General features: G+C 52.2%; 1 protein-coding gene across 5 annotated transcripts in view; it reads left to right on the top strand.

Annotated features, from left to right (window-relative positions):
- Window positions 1-3,202, top strand: part of PKNOX1 (PBX/knotted 1 homeobox 1) — a 55,917-nt gene extending 52,715 nt beyond the window's left edge. For all 5 annotated transcript variants that reach the window (XM_081302207.1, XM_081302206.1, XM_081302210.1 and 2 more), the window contains one exon: window positions 1,046-3,202. In XM_081302207.1, the coding sequence (XP_081158333.1) occupies window positions 1,046-1,257 (212 nt within the window). In that variant the 3' untranslated portion in view covers window positions 1,258-3,202. The remainder of the gene's footprint in view (window positions 1-1,045) is intronic.
- Window positions 3,203-12,487: the final 9,285 nt, after the last annotated feature.

Here is a 12,487-nt window from a genome sequence, read left to right on the forward strand (position 1 = left end):
ACCTTCCAGTAGTGTCCCCTGGGGACCATTGAGCACATGGGCCTTTGGGGTGACTCAGCCACACCTCAGCGATTATTATTTTTCTCCCCCTCCCCCCCTCAGAAAAGGCAGCATCTGTCTACTGGGAAAGGCATTTAAATCAAGAATATCCAGTGAGGAGAAACCTCTTCCACCCTGGTGTCTGGTCTCCAGGCTGGCCACGCCCGTCCCGTGCCCTCCAGTGCCTAGACAGGCAGGAACAGACACATCCTACAGTGTTGCCCAGACATGGCGTAGCCCATCTTGTCTTCCTTGTGTCGTTACCAGTACATCCTGGGTGCTCGCAGATCACTGAGTCGTGACTACTCGCAGCCCTGTGCCATGGCTTTGGGGGCCAGGCGCCCCGGTTCCCTCTGCTGTGTTGGCTGCTTGGCGAGGATGTGCTTGTCCCAAGGTCCCTCCTCCCTTCCCAGTCACCCTTTGGCTGCTCTGCTCTTCCCACTTGCCTCCTGTCTGTCGTCTCCTCGTGTACCTTTCTCCTCATTTCTGGCTCCTGTTGCTCTCCTTCAATACATTTTTGCTGTGGAAATCTGCTCCCAATTGTCCTGAGCCCCCACCGAGACCATCTTCAGATCAACATCTTACTAGCAGCTGGGCATTAGTACTTGCAGGTTCACTGTGTCATGGTTACCCACAGCTCAGGTCCCACTGCTAAGTGTGTGTCATTTGGGTCCTATTCATGCATATCTGGGACTTGGGAGGCTAAGGCAGGAAGACCACCAGTTTGAGGCCAGCCTCAGCAACTTAGCGAGGCCCTAAGCAATTCAGCAAGACTTTGTCTCAAAATAAAAAGGGCTGGGGATGTGGTTAGGCATCCCCAGGTTTAATCCCTAGTACCAAAAAAAAAGGGTGTTCCTCCCCAGGTTTCTAAATTCCTGTGGAACTTTTCCTAAATATACGTAGGTGTCTTGACTTTAGGTCATAAAGCTAGCAGCGCCCAACTAATTCATAAAGTGCTTCTCCCCGAGTGTGGGCTGGAACAGTGACACACTGTGCTCTGCCCCAGGTGCCGTTGTGACCATCACCACCCCTGTGAACATGAACGTGGACAGCCTCCAGTCCCTGTCCTCAGATGGGGCCACCCTGGCCGTGCAACAGGTCATGATGGCCGGGCAGAGTGAGGACGAGTCTGTGGACAGCACAGAGGACGACGGGGGTGCCCTGGCGCCCACCCACATCGGCGGGCTGGTGCTGGAGAACAGCGACTCCCTGCAGTAGGAGCAGGCGCACCAGCTTGGGAGCCGGCACACCTGACTTTTTATAGTTTGCACAGCAAACATTTTACACAGTTTTATTTCTAATATGTTTTATATGTAGATATAGAAGAGTGCACTTTTGTATTTCATAGTAAGCTTAAAGAGCGTCTTTGCCGGTGCAGCACTTCTTTCAGATGTGTGTGTGGGTTTTTAAAGAAATTCTTTAAAGATTTAACGCTAGAAATGTGATGAATGACCCCCTGCCCCAAGTTTCTGATTAGATTAAGGAGTAGTGCTGCCATTTTCTAAAAGAATTCTTCAGTTGTAATTCCGTTCTGTGGTTACTAGCAGGTCTTGGGGCTGCTCCGTTTGTGCAGCCCACGGACCTGAGAGAAGCTCTGCCTGAGACTGCCTTGTGCGGAGCAAGAACACTCAGCCGACTATGTGTGGTTTCAGAGTGAGTGGATGGCAATTTCAGCAAGTTTAAGTTCTCTCATGGTCAGCGAGCCTGTTTCATTTGCTATATATAAAAAGAAACTCCTATTTTTACCTTGCTGGAATTATTGGATAAAAAGCTATTTTTATAAATTCGTTATGAATTGGATTATGACTATATTGAGGATAAAATTTCTAGAGAAGGAACAATATGTGATTATATTTCGATTTCGAATGTTCTGAATTGCCCAAATTGAATGACCTGCCCACAGCTAGCTACCGTTGCACGGTCTCCTGCTCCCCAGGGGGTTTACGTTTACTGCTGAAAAGAAACAGCTCTAATGGGATTTTGATATCTCCAGATTTGTGCTGATATGTCATGCTCAGATTGCGTCTTACACTTGACCTACACAAGTGTCTAAAGGTGTGTGCTAAGTAGGACTTCAGGTAAGTGAGGTGGAGTGTAGCCCTGATCAGTTGAAAGCTCTCACCCACGTACTCCAGTCTGATTTGAATCTGACTTCAGTTACATGGTTCCTTTGCTGTGTTAACTGTATTGTTTTAGAACTTTTTTAGTCAAAATATGTTATGCATAGAACGTGTAATGTAAACTAGTGTAAAAAGTGCTCGACCCCACGGCTCAGAGCTGGGGTGCATAGGAAACATCCAGGCCGCCTTATGCAATTGGCAACATCCGCAAAGCCACGCAGTGACCTGAATTGTGACAGGTCGGGACAGCGCACCCCGTGGCTCACCTGTGGGCCTTGGTCCCTGTTGTTGGCATCCTGTCGTTGTGTGTTGCTTCAGAGTTCCCAGAGCCCTCCCACCTCACCTGATCACATGGGTGTGGGATGATTCGGGGACTTCCATTTCCTGGTGATGAGAAATTAAGAGTTGGTGGCTTTTGTTCTTTGGCATGATTTGGTTTGACTTAGAAATGGAGACTTTTCCTCAGAGAGAACCAGCCACCTGCTTCATGTAGTGTCTTCTTGTCATCCTAGATGGGTGCCCAGAGCGCATCTGCTGACCAGGGCAGCTGCAGCTGGCACCGCCTCCAGTTCTTGAGATCCAGCAATGTGATTGGTTAAGGACCAAGACTACACTGAGGACACTTTTAGCTAATGCAGATTTTCCTAGAACTGACCACCCTGACTCCGCCACCCAGTTGTGTTAGAGTCAGCCATGGGGGAGTATGTCCTGGACAACCTACGTCAGCAAGAAGCACAGAGGTTTCTTTAAAACTTTTTTAAGAGCTTCAACTAAAAGGAAAACTTGCTTATTAACTCTTTTGGGGAGAATAACATTTTAAAGCTGCCATGGAATTCTTTATTTTCTTTTTATAGTGTTTTAAGTCAGGTCTGCACACACTTAAGAGATTATTTTAACTTTCCTTAAGTGCCAACGTTGTTGGACTTGGTACAACTTGGACCTGTGGGAACCACCAGCCCTTCTTCCTTCCTCCTGCCCTGACTCCCTGAGGCCCTCAGCTGCCCCGCTCTTCGGCAGAGCAGGGAACATATTCACAGCATGTGGACGCCTGCAGAGGGCACTGTTTCTTCCCCACAGAAATCATGGTCCCACACGTGGTGGGTTGAGTCTGAGAGGTGGGGTGAGCCATGTCTGCGCGGAGGCCTCATGTCGGGCTGCTCCCGCTGAGGGCTGAATATCCCGCTGAAGGACACCGTATACATTCTGTCCAGCTGAAATTGGTTTCCTTCACCCCTAAGCTTCACTTGCTAAGTTCAGAGGATTAGAAAGAGGGCACTTAAGGTTGTAACCTGGGTTTCCTTCACCCTTTTCATAAGAACTGAGGTTGTTTTGAGTAACTTCCATCTGGCAAGCTGTTCTGGTTCCTAAAATCACCACCCAGATTTATGTGTTATCAGTTTGCACCTTAGAAACACTGGTTTCCTAGCCCTTGGTTGGTGGAGAGTATCTGAAAGTGCATCCACTCGAGCTTTCATTTTAAATGGTCAGACTGGATCCCAACTTGGTTCTTGTTAAATTCCTCACTGTGGTGGAGCCTTTGGAATGTGCCCGAGACACGCAGTGAGCCTGCCGATCCTGCTGTCGCTGCTGAGCAGAAGCTGGACTGGCTGCTGTACAGCAAGCTCCATCTGGCGGGCTCAGCGCTCCATTTTTAAATCCCAGATGGTCAAATCAGTATGAACACCTGTCCAGCACGCGGAGTGGCCGTTATGGCCAAGGCCGCAGGGCGTTCTCTGGGTAACCTTGAGTGGGGGAGCAAGGGAGCTTCCTCCTATGGACAAGTGCAGTGTGCCAGTAGGTGTGCGCTGTCCCCAAGGACATCTCTGGCTGTCGGTGACACCACTAACTCAGCAACCTGCCTTTTTTAGTTATGTTCGGTCTTTGAAACTGACAATCTTTAAAATGTGAATACTGTAACAATATGTTTTCTTGGATTGTTGTCTTTAAAAAGGATTTTTGTGAAGCAATTGATTTATCAAAGCAAAAAATTAAAAATAGAAACATGCCTTATGGATGTTTTATTTTTATAGGGTTCATGTCACCAAGAGCTGCTTCTCACACATGGTTATGTGCTGTGTAGTGATGTTCAGGGTCCGTGGTGACGCCTGCACATCTTGAAACCCAGGCTGCCTCTGACGGCCCAGATCTGTTTACATTCGCAGGCATCTTTTCTCAAATTGCTTACTTCTGCCAACCATTGTTTTCCAGGAGAAAAGCAAATAGGTTTTTTGTTGTCATTTTCCATACACTATTTTGATGTTAATGAGGAGAAAATGATTTATCCAAGAGGCAGCATGTACCCTTCAGTCACGCACGTTGTCAAACTTCACAGTGAGGCGGCGCCTGGCCACGTTCACAGGTGCATAATGACACCTGATGGTTCTTCTCTCTTTTCCATAGTGTTGTGACTTCCCAATAGCTGCTGTGCTTAGAAGCTAAAGCATGTCAGCAGATTGAGGGATTTTAAAAAGTGCATCCCAAATTGTGGTGTTGGTAGTGATCAAAGCAAGAGCTGAGTGTGTTGTTTCAGGAAATGTTTTGATGGATTTATAGAAAATGGAGGCGCTGGGTTGCTCCAGCTCCCCAGGTGAGAGCAGGGGCATGACCACAGGCCAGCCCCACGCCCTCAGGCTGCACAGGCTTTGCTTATTAAGAAGGAGAGTTTGGCTTTTGAGGTTTATTGTAGCACTGAAATGATGTGGATGATTAATGAGACTCTGCCTGAGTAGACAGAGATGAGGAATGGTCTAGCAAATCCTAAGAATAAGAAATACATTTGGTTTAAAAGTTCAGTGTTTTGCGTTTGGTTGAATTACGCAGACATCATAAACAACATATTAGGTTTGGCATGCGGCCCTTCTGTGTACTCCAGGAAGCCCTTGGTACAAAGCACCTTCGCCCTCTGACAGTTAGGTCTTTCCCGCCTGCACCAAGACCTGGGGTCAGTATGCCACCTTATACTATGACGTACACATCCACAGAGCGGGCCCCCCGGCACCGTGCTGAGAGGGACATGCTGGCCTGAAGGCCAACTGCCCACTAGAGTCTAAGCTAATGTTTCTACCTCCTCCACAGAGTGGCTCCAACTGCTCCTCCCGCCAGGCCTCTTCCAGCTCTGAGGGACAAGCTCGGCCTGGCTGTCCCCTGGTGAGTGCTTGGTGTACAGTGATCAGAATCTGTCCTCGGGCAGTCATTACCACTCTTTGTCTTGTTCTTTGAATGGACCCAAGAATTCTGCCATGTACAAACCAACAGTGGCTTTAACATAAGTTAGAGATTCTTCCAGCATGTTTGGAGAGCACCATTTTAAGGGTAGTAATGGCTACTTTCAGAAAATGCTCATAGAAAAATCATTGTAATGGAAGAGGAACTTTAAAATAGGTTGCTTGTGTTAACTCCGTTTTCTTCTGTCGTATAGCAGTCCGATCCAGAGGTAAGCTCTGATCCTCTTCCTAGATTTTGCTGCCTCGTCTGTTAGTGGAGGCTGCCCTGTCAGTAGAGCTGGAGGAGGGCTCAGCTTGATTGTGCCCTGAGGCCAATCAAGGACAGGAGTGGCCCGCAAGAGGACCTGGTACGGGGACTGTGCTGGGAGGCCAGAGAGGCGACTTAGGCTTAGGTGGAGCAGGTTCAGAGAAAGGGATAGGGCAGAAGCCAGGTGCCATGGGTTCCCTGGGGAGTGACTGGAGCTAGTGGGAAATGATATGGGAGATCCCCTCTGTTACCCAGGGCAAGGAAGACTTTCTTTAAGACCCCAGATGCACATGTGCCAGGACAAGCCTTGGTAGTTGGGGCCAAATGAGATCTAAGGATTGTTCTGTGCACTGAAGGACACCATGGGTTGACAGGTGAGAATCGAAAAAGGCATCTTTCTCTTTCTTCCTTTTTTTGGTGTTTATTGTTTTTATTTGTTCTTTTTGGATCTCTTTCTTCCTTTTTTAATATGTAAATCTGGCAATTAGTTATGGGAGGATTCCTCCAAATCAATAAGCAGAAGATTAGAAATCGGTAGTAAAACAGCGGGCTGTTAACAAACGGCACTGAAGGGAAAGCGGATGGCAGCGTGCAGAGTGCCCGTCCCCACCAGCGCCCTGGACGCCCACATGGGAACCACAGCACACCACGGCCTCTGTCAGGCAGCTTCTGGCCCAGCGCACGGGTGGAGCTTCACCGAGGTGAGAACTGCAGCATGGGACAGCCGGAGGGGCTGCGTGCCCTGGTCCTGACCCTTGGCCGTGGTCATGCAGAGATCTGAGAGAGGCGCTGCTGCAGCCCTTGGTGACAGATGTGGCAGTCAGGCACCATGCCCCATAGAGTGTAAGCAAAGTCGGTGCTGCTGCAGATGACCTTTGGCTTCTGGGTTGGGGCACCTGGGTGACAGGGCAGCTATTCTTGGGTCTAGTTCTGTTGGCGGCTGTATTCCTTGGTCGTGGGTTGACTTTTCTTTGTCACGTGCCTCATGCCTCTTGAGGGCTAGATATTTTTTTGTAGGACGGTGTAGAGACCAAGGTAAATGGTCCTCACGCCCAGCAGTGGTCACGCCCCTCTGGGCAGGCTGCGAGTGGTCTGTTTGCCGGTTGGTTGCTGGCTGTAGGTCTGGGTGTTGTTTTCCTCACTTGCAGCACCAGGTCCTCCAGTCCTCCAGCTGTGGCCGCAACTGGCCTATGCTCAGTCTGGGGCCCCAGGGGATTTTTCCATGTTGCTGCCCTGCTCCAGAAGGGCATACACGTGCCACCATGTGGCATCTCTGTTCTTGGCCCCACCCCAGCAGAAGGGTGACACAGTTCTGGGTTCTCTTTGGCCTCAGTCATAGGCAGGCTTCGTCCCCGTGGGGCAAAGCTCATGCCCACTCCTGTCTCTGCTCCCACAGCTTGCCTGACATCTGGGCAGCACTAGAGCTGGGAAGTACCTGGGGCAGGACACCTGTGGGTCTGACAGGTGCTGTTCCTCCGGGGCGATGCACCCTGAGTGTTCCTGGGTCCCCGCGAGTTCCCTGCCTCACCCACAGCCACCACCACTCACTGTTGAGCATTTCTTGGCATCTGAGGTGCCCGGGCTGTCTGCTGCCCAGCCCATGGTGCTGCCCCTTCCTCCCGTGTTCTGCCCTGCGGCAGCTGAGTCCCCTCCCTCCTAGGAGAAGCTCGTCCTCTCTGGGATTTAGTCCATCAGTGGTCTTGCAGCTGTGACTGGCCATGCCTGTCCTTGCTAAGGGGAGGTGGTGTTCTGGTGACCTTGTGCGTTACGGTGGAAGCGGAGCTGCAACAGTGGTAATTAGGTTTGAGCAGAGCAAAAAGCCGCAGAGACAGACAGCACCCTCCTGTGGAGCTGCCGAGGCTGGGCCAGCACAGGCTTCCTCCAGGACGCACAGAGCTGTGCAGGCTGGGGTCCCTGCAGGATGACTCTACAGTGGGGTGCAGCCTTGGCCTGGACCCCAGGGTGCACCTGGCTCTGTGCCTCATATCCAGGAACTGAGCCTCAGGAATGTGGAGGGCACAGCTGGGTTCAGAGGCCATTTTCCTCAGGAGGAGGGCAGTGCTCCCTGTCTCTGCCTGACGCCCAAGGCTGTGTGGTGAGTGCCTGCTTGAGGTGGCCTTCCCAGCGGTGGCCACAAACACAGCTCCAGCCCACACGCCCTTCAGGTGAGGCCCTGCTCTTGACCAGGGCCGTGGACAGGACCAAGGAGCATGTGCCACTGTGGGACTGAGGGCTGAGGGATGCCCAAGCTCGGGCCCCAGCTGTCCAGCTGGCTTCCTTCTTGCTGGAAGGGAGCCCAGGCCAGGTAAGAGGCCAGGCCCCCCTGCCAGGCACACAGGAGTGAACTTGCCGACCCTGGGGCTGTGGCTGGGGGTAAGACGTTCAGAGATGGATGTGCCCTTCAGTTCTGGAAGAAAAAGCCTGATTACTGCTGAATCACAGAGGCCAGATGGAGTCCTGAGAGGAATAACTCTCAAAAGACCCCAGCAGACTGGTGCTCTCATCAACGACCTTGGGAGCCGATTACAGACCAGTGTTCCCAAGGCCCCAGGTCTCCAGGGGCCTGATTTCAAGAAGGGCCCATTTGTGGTGGTGGCCTGTGTGTCCTGCCGGGCTGCTCTGACCCGTCTTCAAGGTCGTGGTGTCCAAGCAGGCTGTCGTGTTCTGGCACCACCGACTTTGCTAGACCCACGCTTGGCAGGCCTCTCACTTCTTTTTTAAACAAACAGCACAGATGCGGACCTTAGCTTGGCTCGTGCCATAACTGCGCATTCGGAACGTAGAGGAGTCGGTCTGGAGAAAGCAAACACAGTGCTCGACGGTGGCCCTGCCAAGCCCTGCCTTGTTTGATGTCACCCTTCCCTGGCTCCTGTCAACCCCAGGACCACTCCCAGGCTCAGAGGAGAGGCAGGGCCTCCCTGACATCTGAACTGGATAGTCCCCAGCTAGGGAGTGAGGCCTGGGTAATGGGGTGGGGTCCCACAGGACTGTGGGGTCCTGTGCGGTCCACAGCCCTCAGACCAAGGCAGGCAGGCAGGCAGTGCCCGGTGCCTCACAGGCTGTCCTTGGTGTCTGTGGGCCTCTGAGTTTCTGGTCCTGCAGCATTGGCCCTCTGGATTCCAGCTGGCCTCCCCTCCTCCCCAGCGTGGAGGTGGGCAGTGTGTTGCTCCCTTTCCTGCTGCAGCCGCACGCCATCCCTCTTTTATTCCTTCAGGTCAGGAACTACGGGTTCAGTAGAGCAGTGCTCCATCCTACCCACTAAGGCGGAAGATGCTGACCTGAGCCCAGTGCGGTGGCACACACCTCAACGCCAGCTGCCGAAGCAGGAGGACCACAGCTTAAGGCCAGCCTTGGCAACTTAGCCCCATCTTGTCTTGAAATAAAATGGTGGGCTGGGGACGCAGCTCCGTGGTAAAGTATCCTTGGGTTCCATCTCTAGTACTGCAACAAAACAGAGCAAAACTGACATGTATTTCTCTTTACATATTGCAGGGATTTTTACTTAATTAAAATAATCCTGAGGAAATAGCCAGCACCTAGCCCTCCACCCACTGTCCACCCTCCTGCAGTATTGGTCTCTGTAGGAGCTGGCCAGGTCCTGGGATGCCAGATGGGCTTGTGCACTGCAGGGCCCTGTTTGGCTACCTCCCAGGGAGCCTGGGGGTCCAGAAGTTCAGATAGAGCCTCCAGTTTTGATGCCATTTGAGACCAAACCTCCACCAGAGCTGGGCTGTGTGCAGCCCCACCCTACCTCCCGTAAGCCCTTCCAGAGCCAGGTACAGGCCTGACTCCTCCACTCCCAGACCCCCACCGTCCTGGTCCCTGCTCTTGGGCACTGTCACAGAGTTGCTGCCAGTGTGCCTTTCTTCTCGGGATTTCAAGACTTGGTGACACCATTCTGAAGGACCCTCGAAGTTCAGGAGATGGGTGTCACTTCCCTCTTGATCAAGAGCCTGCCAACTGGTCCAGACCCCACTGGGCTGGCGTCTCGTTGGGAGGTATCCAGACTGGGTCCCAAGCTAGCAGCATGCTCCTGCAGGGGCGCACCTAACTGAATGAGCACCTGCCTCTGGAAGGGATTGTCACCAGCCACAAGGACACTTACAGTGGATAAAGTGAAATTTAACTAGAGATTGGTCCTGAGGCTTCCTCCCCAAGAACAATTGTTACGTTTTCTAAACCATCTAGTTATTACTTAACAGGGGTACAGGAAGAGAGTGGTTTATTCAGGCCCAGATTTAAGTAAAGTCTCTTTACTTATATTGGTTTTATGTTGTATTCAATAGGCATCAGGAGGCTTGTAGCAGAAATCCATAGAATGCTTTAATCTCCCACAAATTGAGAATTTAAATAAGTGACAGAAGTTGTATACTTTTGAATATACACCTGTGTAGCTTTTCTGTTTGGTTAAAAACAACAGCAAGGTGATTCCTGACTTGAAACATTGGACTTATTCCCTCGTAGTTCATCAGCCCCAGTCTTTTCATGCAAAATAGCAAAGGGGGTGCTTCTAAAAAGTGGTGTACTAAGAAATTTTCATTTCATTTTATTCATTCATTGATTGAGCCCAGGTTCTCATGCATGAGAGTTAAATGCTCTACCACTGAGCTCCAGCCCCAGCCCTATTTATTTATTTTTAGATGGAATATCACCATTGTGGGGAGCCGAGCTGAAAGACCCCGCCTTCCAGCCCTAAGCAAAGGCTCTGACCAGTCACTACATTTCGTAGTGACTTGGGGCATTGTCCCCGCTCGGACAGCAAGGCATGTCGTCAGATGTAGGCATCACGGGGGGGGGGGGGGGGGGGGGGGGGGGGCTGAGCGACACTTATCTGTTCCTTTGTAACCCTACTTCTTGTCTCATTTGAATGGCTTCTTCCAGTAAAAGGGTTCAGCACGTGCACCTCTCTCTCTTTCCACGGACCCCTAAGGTCAGAGCAGCCGTTGTCACAGGACCCAAAGAAAAAGGTATTTCTCTGTCTCTGTGCGATTATTTTGTGCCAGCCCAGTTCACCTAGAGTGCCCTAAGTGTTTAGTCGTGGGACGCGACACACCATGTTGCCCAGATTGGTCTCAAACTCTGGGGTACAAGTGATCTTCTTGCCTCAGTCTCCTGAGTAGCTAGACCTACCACCCAGCTCTAATTTTCATTTTCTTTTTCAGGGTGGTGCCAAAGGTCAATTATAGAGTTTTACAACCAGGTGGTGCAACGTAAGTAGTTGCAGAGGTTTGGGGAGGACACATGCAGTGACCACCCTCCCCAATCGGGAATCAGCTGCCGTGAGTGGGTGGACAGGTTGTGGACTGCGCGATTCCATTCCTCCATGCCCATCAGAGTCCGCACCTGGATGGGCACATGGATCGCCCTGTGGGAACTTTCTCGGTTCCCTTCACTTCAGTGTTCCCAGCTGACTAGGGCAAGCAGACCCTGCAGGCGGAGATCCTCCTCCCTGGGATCTGATGTTCCTGCTCCGCTCTGTACTCTTCACTTGGCCCCTGGGACTCCTTCCACTTGCCCTCCGGCCGCACTCTGGCCTAGGGCCTTTGCACAGCTGTGCCTTCAGCCTGGAACACCACTAGCACTGGGCAGCCCCTGTGTCTGTCTGGTCTCTGCCCCAAGGTCGTCGTCTTGGTGAGCTCACCCTCACCTGCCTGAGGAAAAGGGCTGCTCCACCCCCAGTACACACCCCCCTTTGCCTCTTTTGCCTCCTTTACTTTTATCTTATTTTGGGGATCTAACCCAGGGTGTTTGTTCTTTTTAACCACTGAGCTACATCTCCAGTCCTTTGTTATTTTGTTTTGTTTTTTGAGACAGGGTCTTACTAAGTTGCTGAGGCTGGCCTCAAACTTGCCGTCCTACCGCCTCAGCTTCCCAAGTGGCTGGGATTACTGGCATGTGCCACTGTAGCCGGCAGCACTCAGCCGTCTTCTAAGTGCACTGTTCAGCGTTAAGTCATTCACACTGTTGTGTGGCTGTCACCTCCAGCCAACTCCAGACCATTCTCAGCTCCCCAGCTGAAGCTCTATCCCTAAGCCCTGGCCCTCCAGCCCCTCCCCAGCCGAAGCTCTGTCCCCTTAAGCACTGACCCTCCAGCCCCTCCCCAGCCCTGGCTCCCACCTTCTGCTTCTCGTCTCCAGGCCTTGGCTACTCCAGGGACCTGGCAGCCTCTGTCTGGCTCATTTCACTCTGTGACCCTCGAGGTCCTCCATGTCAGGATCCCCTTCCTCCCCAGGGCTGAGTGATCCTGCTGTGGTCCTCCCAGCGTCTTTTTCCTGATGCCCCTTTGCCTTGCCTGCCAGCAGGCCACTCCACTTCCTGTTTTGCTCCACCCGCCCTTGTGGTCTGTTCATCAGAGTACCAGGCCTGTCCCCAAAGTGGCCTCAATGACTCGAGTGAGGGAGGAGTGCTTTAAGGCCCTGGGTATTGCCAGACTTCCTCCCAAGCTTGTGCCCGCGTTCCGTTGCCAGGCTGCGGACGGCACTGGGGGCTGCCTCCCAGGGCATGCGTGTGTGGGTGCTCTCACTGCTGGGGTCTCCTTCCTCCTCCTGGTCCTCGTGCATGTGGTGGATAAGCAGCAGCTCGCTTTGGACTCGCGTGTCCTTGAGGACAGGTGTCAGGCAGCCTCCCAAGCAGTGAAGCTTTGCAAAGGCGCCTCAAGCCGCGGCAGCAGTCGGCAGCCTGGGAGAGCTGTGGAGCAGGAGTCTTTCCAGCGTTTCCCCAGCTGCTGGTTCCCCTCCAGCAGACATGGCTCCTAGAAGACTGAGAACCTTCTGGAATCCCGGCTGCATTGGACTGTGACAGAGAATGGGGGAAGGGACTCAAAATGGTTGTCCAGACTATGTGGAGGAAGCATGTCC

Source organism: Spermophilus citellus (genome assembly GCF_964194105.1).
Source record: "Spermophilus citellus genome assembly, chromosome: 7".
NCBI classification, from domain to species: domain Eukaryota; kingdom Metazoa; phylum Chordata; class Mammalia; order Rodentia; family Sciuridae; genus Spermophilus; species Spermophilus citellus.